The 17,099-nt window shown below is 40.7% G+C and overlaps 1 protein-coding gene across 1 annotated transcript in view; it reads left to right on the forward strand.

The window, feature by feature from the left end:
* RELN (reelin) overlaps window positions 1-17,099 on the forward strand; it is a 451,858-nt gene that overhangs the window by 242,252 nt on the left and 192,507 nt on the right. Inside the window, exons 9-10 of the mRNA XM_084611658.1 lie at window positions 69-165; window positions 12,093-12,333. Coding sequence (XP_084467784.1) covers window positions 69-165; window positions 12,093-12,333 — 338 coding nt within the window. The remainder of the gene's footprint in view (window positions 1-68; window positions 166-12,092; window positions 12,334-17,099) is intronic.

Here is a 17,099-nt window from a genome sequence, read left to right on the forward strand (position 1 = left end):
GCTATTATTGAAGGATAATGTATCGTTCCGTTGTGTTATAACACATTTAATTTTATTGCTCTTCACAGGGTCAGGTTCATGTCGCTTTAGTTATACAGATCCCAGCATCATTGTGTCCTATACCAAGAATAACTCTGCAGATTGGATTCAGCTGGAGAAAATTAGGTTTGTGATATTTCAAAAAAACGCAACATTTTCATGCATTTTGACCCAGCAGACATTTTCTCCATTTTCATTACTCACCATTTTGTTTTCTCTAAATTTTTACTTAATGTTTTTAATTATCAATTTGGTTGTTAACGTGTCTATTCTCCCTATTTTAGATGTATTAAAAACAAGGGGTGAAATCCTGGCCCCACTGAAAGCAAGGACAAAACTCCATTGACTACAATGGGGCAGGATTTCACCCAAGGACTTTTAAAATAATGGGTTTCTTCATGAGGGAGAATGGATTAACTTGTGGTTACAGGCCTGGGAATCAGGAGAACTTGGTTCTATTCCTGGTTCTGCTGAAGACTTCCTGTGTGCCCCTAGGTAAATCATTTAACTTCTCTGTTCCTTAGGAAGAGTCTGATCCAAAGCTGGCTGAATGAGTAACCAAAATCAGTGTGCTTTGGATCAGGCCCTAGAATGTGAGTAACACTTCCTTCATGCACAGGTGTGTTTGTGAGCCTTAATACTGCACATTAATATTTGTAAGGTATCTAAATACTACACGGATGAATGCTGTAGAAATTCCCATAGAGATTTCTTCTTTAATGGTAAAAAGCCAATATATTCCACATTTTATCAGTGTTTTTATCTATATCAATGCGTTCATTCAAAAGTTAATGAAGATAATGGAATATTTAAAACAAAGTATAAATGGATTAAAGCAAAAATTAAATAGGTTCTCTATTACATTCACTGACACTTTTACCAGTGCTCCACCAAAGAATGAAAAATGGTCTTTTCATGGCTGTTTTATTACAAACCAAAACTAGCACTGGTTTGCATTTTAGCACCACTTTAATCTCAGCAGAAACAATAATTTTCAGCATGGCAGGTTAGTACTTCACTAGATAAAATGTTCAATAAAAATATTTTATGGTTTGATATGAAGACTTGGCTTCTAACATTGTTATAATATCAAAATTATGGTAATTATGCCATGTTTTTAAATAAATAGGCTTACTTTAAAGTATAAAGGGTTTTGAACAAGGATTTTAAAATATTTTATTGTAATATCCATACCTTTAAATTGAGAATCAATATAAGCTTTGAATTTCTGCAAGAGGCAGAGCAAGCACTTTATAAAGTAGTATTGTGAAATGTACCGTATACATTAACTCCTGCCTTGTTCGTTTCCACAGTACTGCTGGGGAAACAGGATACAAGATTTTGCAGTTTGTCTATTGTGTCCTCTCTAGGGCCAGAATCTGCCACCATTACCTATCTTGAGTAGTACCTTTACTACACGAGTAGTCCACTTGGGCAAAATTTCAGTCCCTTGTGGTTACTCAGAGTAAGGTGGTATTCAGCAGTGGTGAGTGTGCCAGAGTCTGTTCCTACGATATCTGACATCAGCTCCTCACTCTCCTGATATGAAAGATTCTTATCTCATTGGCAACAGAGTAACTCCAATGAGACCAGTAGGTCTGATTCCCATCTGACACAGGTGTGAATCATTCATTGAGGTCACTCGTGTTACTCCAGATTAACTGCCCCAAAACTTTGCTAACGCAGTTATGATTGCCAGACCCTAGGCCCCTGCAGAATGTCAGATTCAGCTACACTCAAACCTCTGAAAACTAGGAAACACAAAGTTAAAGTATACCCCACTTTGGCAATGTTACCTGAACTGTGCCCCCGGCACTGTCAATAGCTACTGGGAATAGTTCAGTAAGGGTGGTGCCATAATAAGTAGACATGAAGAGGATTATGAGATGGTGTGAATGTTGGTATTGTGTTCCAATTTGAATTTGAATTTCAGCATTTATCTGCATGCTGCCTTCACTGTGGTAGGTGTACCTGTGTTAAAGGTGGAGGGATCAGTTGGGGTGGGTTAGCAGAGCTGTCATTGCGATTGAGGAGAAGCACATGTGTAACTTGAGGGATCAAGTATGCCTCATTTCGGCACTGAATTCTGTAGGTTGTCTCAGTGGAGGTGCATAAGAGTGTCTGCTTGCCTTGGGCATTGTCAGCAGTCTAGCGGAAGAGATGGCAATGGTCTCCAGGGCTTAGTGAGGGCTAAAGTGAAGGCAATTTCTCAGAAGGAATCCTCAGGGAAGGATGAAGTGGTGGTAATATTTTGCAAGTCTGGGGTGGCATGTGTGGAGTAGGTGCAGTGTTTGAGTATAGGCCAGGTGTAGGCAGCTCCTGTGCACTATGCCTGATCTAAGCCTGAGTTTTGCCATAGCAAAGAGAAGTACTTAGACTTAGTCCTATGGTGCTCATGTGTTCGGTTCCCAGAGTGTTCTGTAGCATCTGTAAAGGTAGAGTGCTAGTATATGTGTTATTGGCACATTTGCTGGTTTTCAGAGGTTTAAGTTTCTATTATCTCAATTCTTCACTTCCTGGTTTTCAGAGGTTTGAGTGTAGCTGAACTAGACATTCTGAAAGAGCATGAGGCACCACCAGCCAAACTAAACTTTGCATTCACAAAGTTTGGGGGCAGCCAATTTTTTTGTATTTTAAACAATAATATCTCAGCATCCTTATATTCTACAGCCCCAGCTGCCCCCTGCCACTGCCTCTGGATCCTTGGCAATGATTAAACCAGCCCCAGAAAACACTGGATGCATGTCAGTGTCTTCACTACCCCTGCATCATCACCTTGCCTCCTCTCTCTCTGCCTATCCAGTACAGTCTGCTCCTCCCATGCTACCTCTCCTTTCCCCAGAAGGGCAGACTTTGGCAGCAGCCCCACAGGTTGAGGAGCTGGGCAGAGGATTCAGGAACAGTGTGCAGGGATTGACATGGAGTCAGTGGAACAATGTTTTGTAGGAGGGAAAGAAATGGAGGGTATGGATGTTGGGAGCTGAGCTGAAGCCCCCCTACACCTCTCACTGCACACCTCTGACCTCCTCTTTTCCTCTTCACGGTCTCCTCTGCCCTTCCCTTTTGCCATAGAAGCAGCAGCATCAAGGGAAAGCATGAGCCTGGAGGCAGCATGGGGAGGGAGAGGAGTTCTGAGTTCCTTCCTTTGAACAGGGAGCAGTGAAGGGAAGGGGAATCACTGAGCCCCCTCCTTTGACCTGGTGGAGCATCTATAGGGAGGAATTATTGAGGGATGCGGGGGGGGGGGGGTTTGTAGGAAAGTGGGGCAGGAACTGAGCAAGGCACACGACTCCACTTTCTCTCTTCTCTAAGTATGTCACTGGAGTGGAAGGTGCCCAACTTTTTTCCACTTACAGTTCTGCTCCATCAGTGCTTCTGAGTTACCAGAGAACAAAGGTTCCTTTGCTAACAATCCCTTATTTGTCAAGGGATTTTAGAAAAATTACACTTTTGGAAACTCATTTCTTTGTCCAAGAGCTAGCCATTGACTGGGTTTTTCAAAAACATAACAACAAAAACTATTACCATAGTACCTAGGGGACCTAGTCATGGACCAGGTATACTAGGTATACTAGTCATTGACCAAGTACACTAGGTAAAGTACAAACACAGAACAGACCCCACCCCCAAGGAGTTTATAATCTAAACACAAGACAAGATAACAGATGGATACAGACAGAAGGGGGAAAACAAGAAGTCACCGTGGTAGGCAGTGCTCACAGTATACCAACAGCCTAACCATTGTCAAGGTTTTTTGCACGCATCATGGCAAAGGGGAGTTTTGAGGAGGGATTTGAAGGTGGATAATCAGGTCTCTTTGCAGATGTTTATGGGGATCTCCTTATCTGTTACCCTTTCACATAAGTGAGCCTCTCAGCCCACCTGCCTAGGCCCTCAGGTCCAGTGCTGACCACCAATATATCCAAGCAGCATAGACACACTTTCTCCCAGAATCCCACTCAAGCAATGAGCCTTCTGGGTTACAGTTTAACTCTCTCAGGAAGCATGAGGTAAGTATAGTACTTAACACAGAGAAACTGAGCCTAGAGTCTAACCCATTATTACTCTTTACTTAGTCACACAAAAATGCACTGATCCATACAAAATTAATAAACCTTACAAGCATTGCCCTTCATGCTAGCCCATCCTTCCCTTGGGAATCCTTGAGGGACCATCAGTGTTCACGTAGGTAGGGTTCCCCCATCTCCTTTGCCTCATCCAGCTCCTGCAGAAGCTTCCCACATCTCAAGCTGGTGAAAATTGTCCAAAAAGAGTGCACAAATGGAGCAGTTTCTGCCTCTTATAAAATTCCGGTTCCTCAGTCAGGTGACTCCCTGATCAGCCTCCACAGGTGACCAGAGAGTCCTACCACAAAGTCCTACCAAGTGATTTCATTGTAAGGTGATGTCTCCCCTGCCAGCCTTTTATCTAGAAAGATTTCAGTGGAGGACAATCCAGATTTAACGACCCGCGATTGTCAATCCTGTACCACTACCCTGTTGGAATTTCAGTCCAACATGAAGGTAAAGAGGTAACAAAAAAGGTAAAGAACCCCACATCCAAAATGCAGTGTGACAGAGATGCATATAAAAGGCCCCTAATATCTCACAATTCATAAGTTGTACCAACAAATTCCCCAAATCTTCACAATCTGCACTGTGATTGGAATAACAGAGACTTTGGGATAACTCACAGGACTGGAGTACTGTCATGGATGGATATAAACTGTTCAGGAAGGACAGGCAGGGCAGAAAAGGTGGGGGAGTTGCATTGTATGTAAGAGAGCAGTATGACTGCTCAGAGCTCGGGTATGAAACTGCAGAAAAACCTGAGTGTCTCTGGATTAAGTTTAGAAGTGTGATTAACAAGGGTGATGTCATGATGGGAGTCTGCTATCGACCACCGGACCAGGTGAATGAAGTGGACGAGGCTTTCTTCCGGCAACTAACAGAAGTTATTAGATCACAGGCCCTGGTTTTCATGGGAGACTTCAATCACCTGATATCTGCTGGGAGAGCAATACAGCGGTGCACAGACAATCCAGGAAGTTTTTGGAAAGTGTACAGGACAATTTCCTGGTGCAAGTGCTGGAGGAACCAACTAAGGGCAGAGATCTTCTTGAAGCTGTCAGTCCGCTGACCAGGGAAAGGCTATTCCTCTGAGACTAGATGAAATTATGGACTGGTACAACAGTGTGGTTGCTTGAGAGTGGGATCTTGACAAAAATATTTGAAGATAAAACTGAGATCAAAAATATTACTAGCACACATCAAGCTAATTTGCAAGGCTTAGCATCAGGACTAAAGGAAGCCAAGAACAGAATCTTCTCACTATAAAACACAGTGATTATTATAAATATAACCTCAGAGCAACAGGAAATGACTATTAAAGCACTGCAGGAGAAGGTTAATGATCTTGAGGGAAGATCAAGAAGAAACAATCTGAAAATTGTAGATCTCCCAGAGGGGTTGGAAAAAGGGAGGTGTGTGCAGTTTTTATGCACCATTCTCTTCAGTGCTGTTAGTCTGTCCCTCCTGATCAGAATTGAGATATTGAGATAGCCCACTGCTCACTTGCCCCAAAAGCCTCTCCAAAGCCAAAGCCTTGGCCATGATTGTAAGATTTTTAAAATACAATATTAAGAAACTCATTCTTCAAAAACCCAGTGAACTTAAAAACCTAACATGGAAAGGACACAGGCTAATGATTTTTGCAGATTTTTACATCAAGGACATGATGGACAGGAGGGATAAATTCTGCACATCAAAATCCCTATCAAAAGGTTGGGCTTGGACTACTTTGTTTACTTCCCTGCTACTTTCAAAGTGAAAAAGGAAGGCAAGATGCTTAGTTTTATGACAGCAGAAGAAGCTGGAAGGTATCTGATCTCATGACAGTAAAAGCCCCCCACAGAAGACACAGACAGGATGCATTAAAACAACTCTACCAGATCAGTCACTGCAATGTTGGCAGTCAGTTCTTAGTCTAGCAACCAACTGTACAGGGCAAATCCACCATTTTGTCTCCTCCTTCCCCCTTAGTTTCATTTCTTTGAACTTCCCTGGTTTCACCTGCAGAGGGAGCTAGCTGGGGAAAAGGATCTCATCTTGACCCTCCATCCAGACTCAGGAAGCAGCCATGGGCTCCCACTGCTGATGTTAGCAGGTTGGTGTATTACAGTCTAGACACACCTGCTTTGCCTGCATCTACCCTACCCCACCCACCTTCATGATTCCAGTTGACCAGGAGTATCCTGATGCCAGGCAACTCATTTCATCAGACCTGGGGCTTCTTACACCTGTGCATAGGCACCAACTCCATGGGTGCTCCGGGGCTCAAGCACCCACCAAAAAAATAGGGGGTGGTCAGCACCCACAGGGCTGAATTAATCTTTTGTGGGTCCTGGTGCCCAGACTATGGCCCCACTCCCTGTTCTGCCCTGAGGCCCCGCCTGCCACTCCACCCCAAGGCCCTGCCCCTGCTCAGCCTCTTCTGCCCAAGGCTCCACCCATGCTCCACCTTGAGGCTCCACCCTACTTGGCCTCTTCCCCCCAGGGCCTTGCTCACCAGTCACACATTGGGGCAGGAGTGGAGAGGAGCACCCACTGGCAGAACCAAAAGTCAGCACCTGTGCACCCATGCATCGGCAAGGTTCACCAGAGAAGTGTGATTTTTGTTTTCTATCTGGGGCACTCTCCCTCCCGGTATCTTTTCCAACCCCTCCACCACCTTTTTCTTTAATCTCCCACTCCTCTTCCCACTTGATTTTACTTTGTTTCATACCCATCTAATTTCCTAGATTTCCGGTTTATCTGGAAATATTCAGTCCATTTGCCCTAAATGTGCACTTATAAGAGATACCAGATCTAAACAATGTAATGAAGAATCTTTTCAATTCCACAACTGTAAAGAAATCTGATCTCCTAAAATCCTATCCACGGATAATTATTCTGGTTATGAGTCGCCAAAATTCCTGAGAATGTGTTAGTATGAGACTGTTAGTTGTTTTTGCAATAATAGTTCAGGTTCTTTTAGTTTTTGTTTTCATTAAATTAGTTGAAAAAAATGTTATGCTGATTTACATTGCTGATCTAACTATGGGGCAACACTCACCCTATAATCCAGCATGGACAAGGCTCTGGGAAGGTGGGAGGGGGGTGAAATTTAGGCAGAATTGTTCTGCTAGTGAACGCTTATGTGCAAATAATTCAGTTATATTGGAATAAGGTTATTTAAACAATTTGTACATCTTTCTCATATCATCATTGAATCATAGAATTATAGAATATCAGGGTTGGAAGGGACCTCAGGAGGTCATCTAGTCCAACCCCCTGCTCAAAGCAGGACCAATCCCCAACTATATCATCCCAGCCAGGGCTTTGTCAAGCCTGGCCTTAAAAACTTCTAAGGAAGGAGATTCCACCACTTAAACTTGGTCTTAAGTTGAGATGCTAGCCATCCTCCTCCTTTTTTCTTGTGAATAGTGCAGAAACCATGGCCTCCCTTGCTGTGAGACTATTTCCTCTTTATAAACTCTAGATATATCCCAGTTGGTTATTTTCAGGGAAGAGAGTGATGAGGCCATCCCCTTGCAAGTTTCCTAGACTATGCTATTTCAGTTTGGGTAACAGTTACGTACATTTTAAGTAATCCTGGGTCAATTTTGATTATTTCTGTTTCTCATGTTATACCTATCTTCTATCTTTCCTGGTCTGCTTTCCTCTGTTCCCTTTCGACTCCCCTTCATAACTCAGTGCGGTGAGGGGGTCCCCAATATACCTTTCCTAGATCTGGAACTAACAGTGGCCCAAGCAATGACACTATTCAGGTGCCTGATAAAGAGATATTTGTCCTCAGCACTCCTTATGGCTAATATTATAAATTTTGTTTCCTGGAACATCGAAGAGGTGAGTCAACAAATAAAAAGAAAAAGTATTATCACTCATCTAAAAATACTGAAAGCAGATGTTCTCTTCCTACAGGAAACTCATCTTAATGACTTGGAGGCATAGAAATTTAGGAAGGAGTGGATGGGGAAAGGTGTGTTTAACAATTTCTGCTCCTCCTCACCAAAGATGTAACAGTAGTGTTTCACAAGAGACTCAATTTCACAAATTCTAGATGTAAATAAAGATGAGGAAAATAGATTTTTGCTGGAGAAGGCTAAGATCTTTGAATTTATGTATACCCTAACTAAATGTATATAAACCCAACAAAGATGATCCAAATTTTTTAACAAGTTTTTTCCAAATTAATATCCCACTATAATCAATCATCATAGCATGAGATTTAATGAGGTGTTGCTTTTTTAGATAAGTCAGGCCAAGCCCCATGTGCACAATCACATGCAAGAAACATTATTAGAGGTTATATGAAAGAATCAGGGTTGAAAGAATTTCTTCCTGATTTCTTACAAATCTGGTGGACTCAGTGCTTAATAATGAAATTGTCTATCATGATCTCTGACCATGTGTAACACTGACACATCCTGATTGCTGGCGGGCAGGATCGAACCTGGGACCTCTGGAGCTAAATGCATGACCCTCTACTGCATGAGCTAAAAGCCACATGGCTCTCAGTTAAGGCTGTAGTAGCCTCATTAATCTCTAAGTAGTTTCAATGCCACTAGAGTGGGACAGAGCACCACACCCAGGAAGTGTGTGGGTTACACATGCACCAGTGATAGTATAATCTCCCCCCGCCCCCTGCCCCAAAACAAATTGGATCTGTAAGAGGTCAAGACTGAACTCCTCTCTGTTGAAAGATAAACATTTTCAGAACTATGCCACAGAAGAAATTCAGGTTTTCTTTGAAACAAATGACACACTACGGATATCCCAATTCACCCTATTGGATACACTAAAAGCCTTTGTTAGGTGCAGGATCATTTCCTACTCAGTGGGTACGAAGAGGGCTAGCCAGTCTCGGCTCCTGGAATTAACCAAACAATTTAAAGCTATGGATTTAGAATGTGGACACTACCCCTCCCAAGAAAATCTTAAAAAAATTAATTAAACTTTGGCATGGTGTAAATAGACTGACTTCAGCAAAAGCAGAATTTGCCCTTATTAGACTCAGGCAACAGTACAGGGAGTTGAAGGAGAGAACGGGGAAAATTCTTACATAGATTAAAAGTGGGAGATCAAAGTCCCAAAAAGCATCACCCAAATCAGAATAAGGGCAGTTTATTAGTAATCAAAAGGAGGTCAATGATCAATTTTTGAAATTTTACCAAGCTATTTACAATAATGATTCACCACCTGACTCCAAAGAACTGAATAATTTTGTTAAAAGTCTTAACCTCACACAAATCTGAAAAAAGCAGGAGAACAAGCTGGCCACTCCCTTCCAATCAGAGGAAATAACCAAGGTCATGGAGGAAATGAGTCCAGGAAGACCCCCTGCCCTAATGGCCTACCAACAGAATTCTATCAAAGTTTAAAGAAATTCTGGCCCCTGAACTGTTTTCATTTACGAAGATGCCTTAAAGAAAGGTAGGTTACCTCCTTCTCTGAGGGAAACCCTAATTTCTGTACTAAAACTGGGTAAGGATGCACAAAAGTGTAACAGCTATAGCCCCATCACTTTAATCAATACTTATATAAAAATACTCTCAAAAATATTGGCCAAAAAACTTGAAAAAGTAAAAAGAAATATGGTTTACCCCTACCAGGTGGGATTTATTTTGAAAAGGCATGGTTCAGATAACACCCATCAGCTGATTAATGTTATGGCATTCCATCAAAACTCTGGGAATTTCCATACAATGATTTCAATTGATGCAGCAAGAACTTTTGACAGAGTGAATTGCAGATATCTGTTTCTTACCCTGGATAAAATTTGCGTTGGGGAAATCCTTAATTTTGTGGATAAAGTTGTTATGTTCCAATCCTACCTCTTATATCCTAACAAACAATAGTTAACTTCGGTAAATTCTCTGGCTACAAGATAAATTGGGAAAAGTAGGAAACAATGAAGATCTCATTGAGTTTAGTTGGAAGTGGCTCTCCTGGACTCAGATTACTACCAGTTCCCTGAAGAACAATTACCAGCTATTGTGGCAGCCAAAAATACTTGGTGTAACGTCTACTCAATTTAAAAATCGCTCCCTTCTATATAGTGAGGCCTCTATCTAGAGTAATTTGAAACTCTGTATAGTGGGCAACACATTCATCTGGCCAGACTGGATCAGAAAAGGGATTTTGACCATCAGTCAATTTATTGAAAATAACTTCCTCTCTCTTACAAATATTAAAAGAAAGGTTCAATCTAGAAAATAAGGAGTGGCAATATATCCAGCCTAAACATGCCATCTCCCATCTGTTTGGAACAATGCCTGCACTGGCTTGACCCACCTGAATTGCTTTCATTTCTCCATATATTACTCAGGTTGCCAAGACCTATGACAACAATATATGCAAACTTAGCCAGCAAATTTAAATTAAATACAGATTCCCTAAAAATGGGAACAGGAACTAGGCCAATTATTCTCTGCTAACCAATGGAAACAAATTTTAGCCAGTGCACCAAACCATTCCTTGGACCTCCATTTAAGATTAACCCAACAGAATATCATATGGAGAATGCATTGGATCCATCCCCGAATCTTAGAACAGCTGCTAAATTAAATAAATGTTGGCACTGTGTTTCAGCAGGTGCTAACTTAATCTGGATGGTCTGAGAATGCTCTTATACCTGTATGTTTTGGAAAGAACATAACTGCAGAGTTCATGTTTTCCAATCAAATACAATTGTGTTACAAACTAAACGTATTTTTAAACATAATGGATATTAACTGGAAGTTGAATACATCTGAACAACTTTGGCTTAGAAGAGCACTAATAATTGCTAAAAGACTAGTACTACAAAATTGGAAATCCAACAATTGAAGATTGGATTATAGGCATCATAAACTTGGCCACCATGTAAAGAATTATATACTGTAACAGAAAAAAAAACAAGAAAAATTCTCAGAAATATGGACTGTCTCCCTGGAAGTGTCTGAATGATCCTATTAAACGCATAGGTTCCCTCCCTCCCTTGCTGCCCCCTCCTCGCTACTTCCTTCCTTTCCTCCCTCATCTGTATCCCCGCCTTTGAATTTTGCTTCTGTTCTTTATCTTATTTTAATAATATAACTCGTTGGATTTTTATAAACCAATTTTGTTTGTAAATTGTGTAATACAAAAAATAATTGATTTATATTTTAACAATTCATATTATATCTAATTAAATGTTTCAAATATAGCTAAGTCTAGGTAGTAAAAGGTTAATATGTTATGAAAAGTTTATGTATCATGACAAATTTATGTTTAGTTCATTTTTCTGTGTATATGTTTTAAAAATATAAAAAAAATTATTGAAAAAATAGTTTTGTACCTTCTTTTAGCTTCCTCCTGCACTTGAAACAGCCGCAACTTTCTATCCCGCATCTCTCTTTCAAAACCCATTTCTTCCATGAGTCCCTCTTTCTATGGGCTCCATGCCCTCTTACACCTATTGCTCTGTGTTTCTTTGTCTGAGCTAATTGTAAATTCTGGTGCAGGGCCTGTGCCTTAGACTGTGGCTTTTAAAGCAACATGTTCCTTTATAATCAGATATTCAGTGGTTGCTGTTAAAATGTCAAAATTTGTAAGAGATACCATATGGTTACCACAATTATTTTCTATTCTAAGCAGAGGCTGAAACTGTAAAATGTCAGATCCCACCACATAAAATCTGTTGGCAAATTCTGACTTTAATGGTGTCCATTGTAAATAATTCATAGTAAAATCAGTTTGGTTTTCCTAAAACATTATGTAACATTCCAGTAAAGTACCATTAAATTTTTAATGAATGCTTATTTCTCTTCATTTTCTCATGTATTTTGGAGAGGATTATCTTGATTTATGCTTGAACTCCGTGCTCATTAAAACTGTTTTCTATTGTGCACAAAAAATCTATGGACATGTTAGGATATGGGTGTAGCTATATCCCATCTGGTAAATCACTTTGATCAGGCAAACCTCCACTGGCTTGATCTCGATCTGATTCTGTATCTTGATGTTCTACAGAGCCCCTTCCAATGTCAGCACCGTCATCCACATCCAGTACCTTCCTGAAGATGCCAAAGGAGAGAATGTTCAATTTCAGTGGAAACAGGAGTATGTACATGCTGGTGAAGTGTATGAAGCCTGTTGGGCATTGGACAACATTCTGATCATAAATGCTGCTCACAAACAAATTGTCTTAGAAGATAATCTTGATCCTGTGGACACTGGCAACTGGCTTTTCTTCCCTGGGGCCACGGTTAAGGTTTGCTTAATTTTGTTTTGTACTTTTAAAAAAAATGAATGCACGTAGTAATAGAAAAATCACTTTCAGCCAAATTCTGATGGAAGAAGTATATTTTGAGCTACCACCACCAAATATTGCAGAATTTGGCTCTTTTTTTCTTTAATCCTCTTTGAAGTAGCATTTGACCTCTTGCCCATCACATCTGACTCAAACTGTTCTGCAATTTACCAAAATTAAACAGGGGTTTGTAACAGTTGTCATGTCAAAGATCATGTAGCAGAAAACGTATAACTATTTCCTTTTAGCAAAACAGTACAGAACTGTTGAAATGAATACAAGTCTCTCCACTAAGTGTTTTCCAGTCATTGTATTTGTCAGCCGAAGTGTAGTATTTCTGCCAATTATAATTGCTCCATCACCTACCCATGCAATTCCCTTCAGTTTTATATCATTATGACAGAAATGACAATGGTGAAGCTGAATGTGACATTATCTCTCACAGAATCATTGTAAACAATATTTCTTGAAGTCAGTGAACTTGTAACAAAAATACTCAAATTTACACAAATGTATAGTCGTCCCCCCCACTCCCCAATTTTCCTAAATGTGACTTAGGTGAGCATAATGTATCCATTGCAGTACATACAGATGTAGTGGGTGCAAGCCACTCCATAGACATATGACCTGAAGAATAGATGTCTATACCTTGTGTTCTAAAAATACTAACTTGTGCCACTGGAATTAAATGAGAATCTCCATTAGCGGTCAAGTTTTATTCTCTTTGAGGCAACCTCCTAGAGGGTGACATAATTACAGGATTTCAGCCGGTCTGATGCCATCCAGGAAAGGGCACTGATACAAAAATCCTGAAATATCTCATCATATTTACAGAAATATTTGGGGTGTACACAAGAGTGCTATCTACTGAATCATCATCAATACTTCCTGTAGCACCAAATAGCTCTTCAGAAATCTTCCATTCCATCATGAGCCTGCTTAGTGTATGAGATCTGGCCAGATCAGAGCACCTGATAGAAAGGCTGCAGGCTGTTTGGTAGGTACATGAGCATGCTCTCTGTTGGCCTGATTCTACAACCCCTCCATGCACAGAACTCCCATTGACTTCAATGAGATGTCTTTGTGTGGAAAGCTGATAGAATCTTCCCCCACATGCTGCAAAATATACGAAAGCTTGAATAGCAAATGACTTGGCTGTTAGCATCTTATTGCTCATTCACAAAAAAGCAGTGGTGTCGTCAAAGTTCACTAATGATATTGGTAGTGTTTTGGCAAGTGCACAGGAAACAGATGTGGAATTCAGGGCAGTGAGGTAGTGTTTATGGCTTCATTCTTTCCCCCCATAATAAGACTTGTATGGCCTCTGATAAGCCTTTGTAGAAATAAATGCTGTTTCTACTATACATTGCAATCTACTCATAGTACATTATAAAGTGCAATCATCTTTTTTGCTTCAGTAAAGTAATTTACATTAAATTGAAAAATTCTGCATATGGGATTTTGGAATGTAATCCTGTCCTGCTTGTTTAGTGTATTTAGTCAAGTCATTTCCTATAGTGGTTTTTATCTTTATTGTGCTCTCAATCTCTTCAGTGATGTTTAAGAATACATAACCCCAGTTCACCAGTTAAGAAGATGTTGAAGTCAAGGAAGGACTGATGTGAATCAGATACTGCTCCTATCAGCTGACGGGAACTAGTGTTTTTAAAGTCCAGTAGCCAGATTGTAATACCCTCATGGATGTTGAATAGTACCTCACTCCATAAGGAGTCTCACTGAAGACAACTGCTCAAGAGTATGGGTATCAGAGTTAGGCAACAAGATTTCTATTTAAGAATACAATTAATTTTTTTTATCAGGAACTAAGGATTCCTTTTCACATATCAATTTAAGCAGTTGTAAAGTTTCTGTTTAAAGGAATTGAACATGGAAAAGATGTGGCCCATAGGTGTAGAATTTTAGAAGGGGAAAAAAGAGCAAAAAAAAAAATTGGATGCACACTATCAGTAATTTTTGTTGCAAAAACTCATCACTTACTATACCTGAAAGACACATAACCAGCACATACATATTTAGCAAGCAAAGCTATATGTTGGTTTTTTAAAAATTACACTTGTGTAGCACCAGCACACAACTATGGTTAAACTTCATGCAAAAACTGGGTAATTTAGCAAATGAAAAGTTATATACCATAGAATCATAGGGCTGGAATCTAGTCCAGCACCCTGCATTCATGGCAGGACTAAGTATTATCTAAACCATCCCTGACAGGTGTTTGTCTAACCTGCTCTTAAAAAGCTCCAATAATGGAGATTCCACAACCTCCCTGGGCAATTTATTCCAGTGCTTATCCACCCTGACAGGAAGTCTTTCCTAATGTCTAACCTAAACCACCCTCACTGCAATTTAAGCCCATTGCTTCTTGTCCCATCCTCAGAAGTTAAAGAGAACATTTTTTCTCCACCCTCCTTGTAATAATCTTTTATGTACTTCAAAACTATTATCACATCCCCTTCTCAGTTTTCTCTTCTCCAAACTAAACAAATCCAATTTTTTCAATAACCTTTAATCATTTTTGTTGCTTCTCTTAACTTTCTCCAATTTGTCCACATCTTTCCTGAAATGAGTGCCCAGACCTAGACCCAATACTCCAGTTGAGGCCTAATCAGTATGGAGTACAGCGGAAGAATTACTTCTCGTGTCTTGCTTACAACACTCCTGCTATTACGTCCCAGAATGATGTTTGCTTTTTTGCGAGAGTGTTACACTGTTTACTCATATTTAGCTTGTGATCCGCTATGACCCCCAGATCCCTTTCTGCAGTACTCCTTCCTAGGCAGTCATTTCCAATTTTGTATGTGTGCAACTGATTATTCCTTCCTAACTGGAGTACTTTGCATCTGTCCTTATTGAATTTCATCCTGTTTACTTCAGACCATTTCTCCAGTTTGTCCAGATCACTTTGAATTTTAATCCTATCCTCCAAAGCATTTGCAACTCCTCCCAGCTTGGTCTGCAAATTTTATAAGTGTACTCTCTGTGCCATGATCTAAATCATTGATGATGATATTGAACAGAATGTACCCAGAATTGATCCCTGTGGGACCCCACTCGATATGCCCTTCCAGCTTGACTGTCAACCACTGATAACTACTCTCTGGGAAAGGTTTGCCAACCAGTTATGTACCCACTTTACAGTAGCTCCATCTAGGTTGTATTTCCCTAGTTTAAGAGGAGGTCATGAGAGATGTATCAAAAGCATTAGCATTACTAAAGTCATGATATATCATGTCTACTGCTTCTTCCCTAACCACAAGGCTTGCTGCCCTGTAAAACAAAGCTATTAGGTTGGTTTGACACAATTTGTTCTTGACATATCCATGCTGACTGTTATTTGTCACCTTATTATCTTCTGCAAGGGTGTCTGCAAATTGATTGCCTAATTATTTGCTCCATTATCTTTCCGGGTACTGAAGTTAAGCTGACTGGTGTGTAATTCCCTGGGTTGCCCTTATTTCACTTTTTATAGACTGACACTATATTTACCCTTTTCCAGTCATCTGGAATCTCTCCTGTCTTCTATGACTTTTCACAGATAATTGCCAATAGCTCAGATATCTCCTTAGTCAGCTCCTTGAGCATTCTAGGGTGTATTTCATCAGGCTCTGGTGACCTGAAGACATCTAACTTGTCTAAGTAATTTTTAACTTGTTCTTTCCCTATTTTAGCCTCTGATCCTACTTCATTTTCACTGAGATTCACTGTTAGTCGTCCCATCACTACTAACATTTTGTTGAAAACTAAAACAAAAAGATCACCTAGCACTTCTGCCATTTCCACATTTTCTGTTATTGTTTTTCACATAATGCTTCTTGTCAAAAATCCCTTTCAAAACCAACATTGTATCTGCCAGAAAAGAGAGTGGATTAGTTCACTAACATTCCGTTTTTCTAAGTCTGTACTCTGTTTTAGGTGATAAGTTAAATGAGTTTGTCAATCTAATCACCAAGCGACGTTTGTTCCCATGCGATTAGAGGCTTGAAAGTCTGGTGGTGTAGTGACTAGTGAAGCATGGTAGGGAGACCGGGGCCCTTCCTCTCCACCAGATCCCAGCCCAGAGCCCTGTGGGAAGTAACACTGGCAGGTTCCTCCCAGCAGAAAGCCTAGATCTGCCACCCTGGGTACTTCCTACCTGTATGCCCCTTCTGTTTGTAGCATGGCTCCTGTAGTCCCATCAGTCAATAGCTTCACAAACAAACTCCCAAATGAGCAGTGCGCTGCAACACCTGCTGCTTTTTAAAGTGGGTGATGGTGGGGGAAGTTGCTGCAGGGGGCCTTACCTGCTATGTGGTCCCCTCTCAGGCTCCACCTTCTGCCTGACCTCCTTGGAGAAGGATTCTTCTCTCCTGCAGTCTTCCCACAACCCATTGTCTAGGATTTGGAGTACTTTTAACCCACTCCTCCAACTGCAGTGTGCTCAGCAGGCTTGTAGGAGCAGGGCTACCTGGCCCCAGTGTGGGGTTTGTATACCCCATCACACCCCCTCTCCCTCAGACCCTGAGCTATGGTGCCATAGAGCTGCTCTGGGTCTTCTTGGGCCCGTGAAAAGAAATACACATTTTTATCTTCCACACCTGCACAGTGGGACACCCGGAAGTTATACAGCTGCAGCAAGAGGTACCATTGCATGATGCATGGGTTGATTGTTCATGAAGTTCAGTCATAGGATTGGTGCACGGTCAGTTATTAGACAGAAGAGCTGTCCC

Source organism: Lepidochelys olivacea (assembly GCF_965140295.1).
Source record: "Lepidochelys olivacea isolate rLepOli2 genome assembly, chromosome: 1".
NCBI classification, from domain to species: Eukaryota; Metazoa; Chordata; order Testudines; family Cheloniidae; genus Lepidochelys; species Lepidochelys olivacea.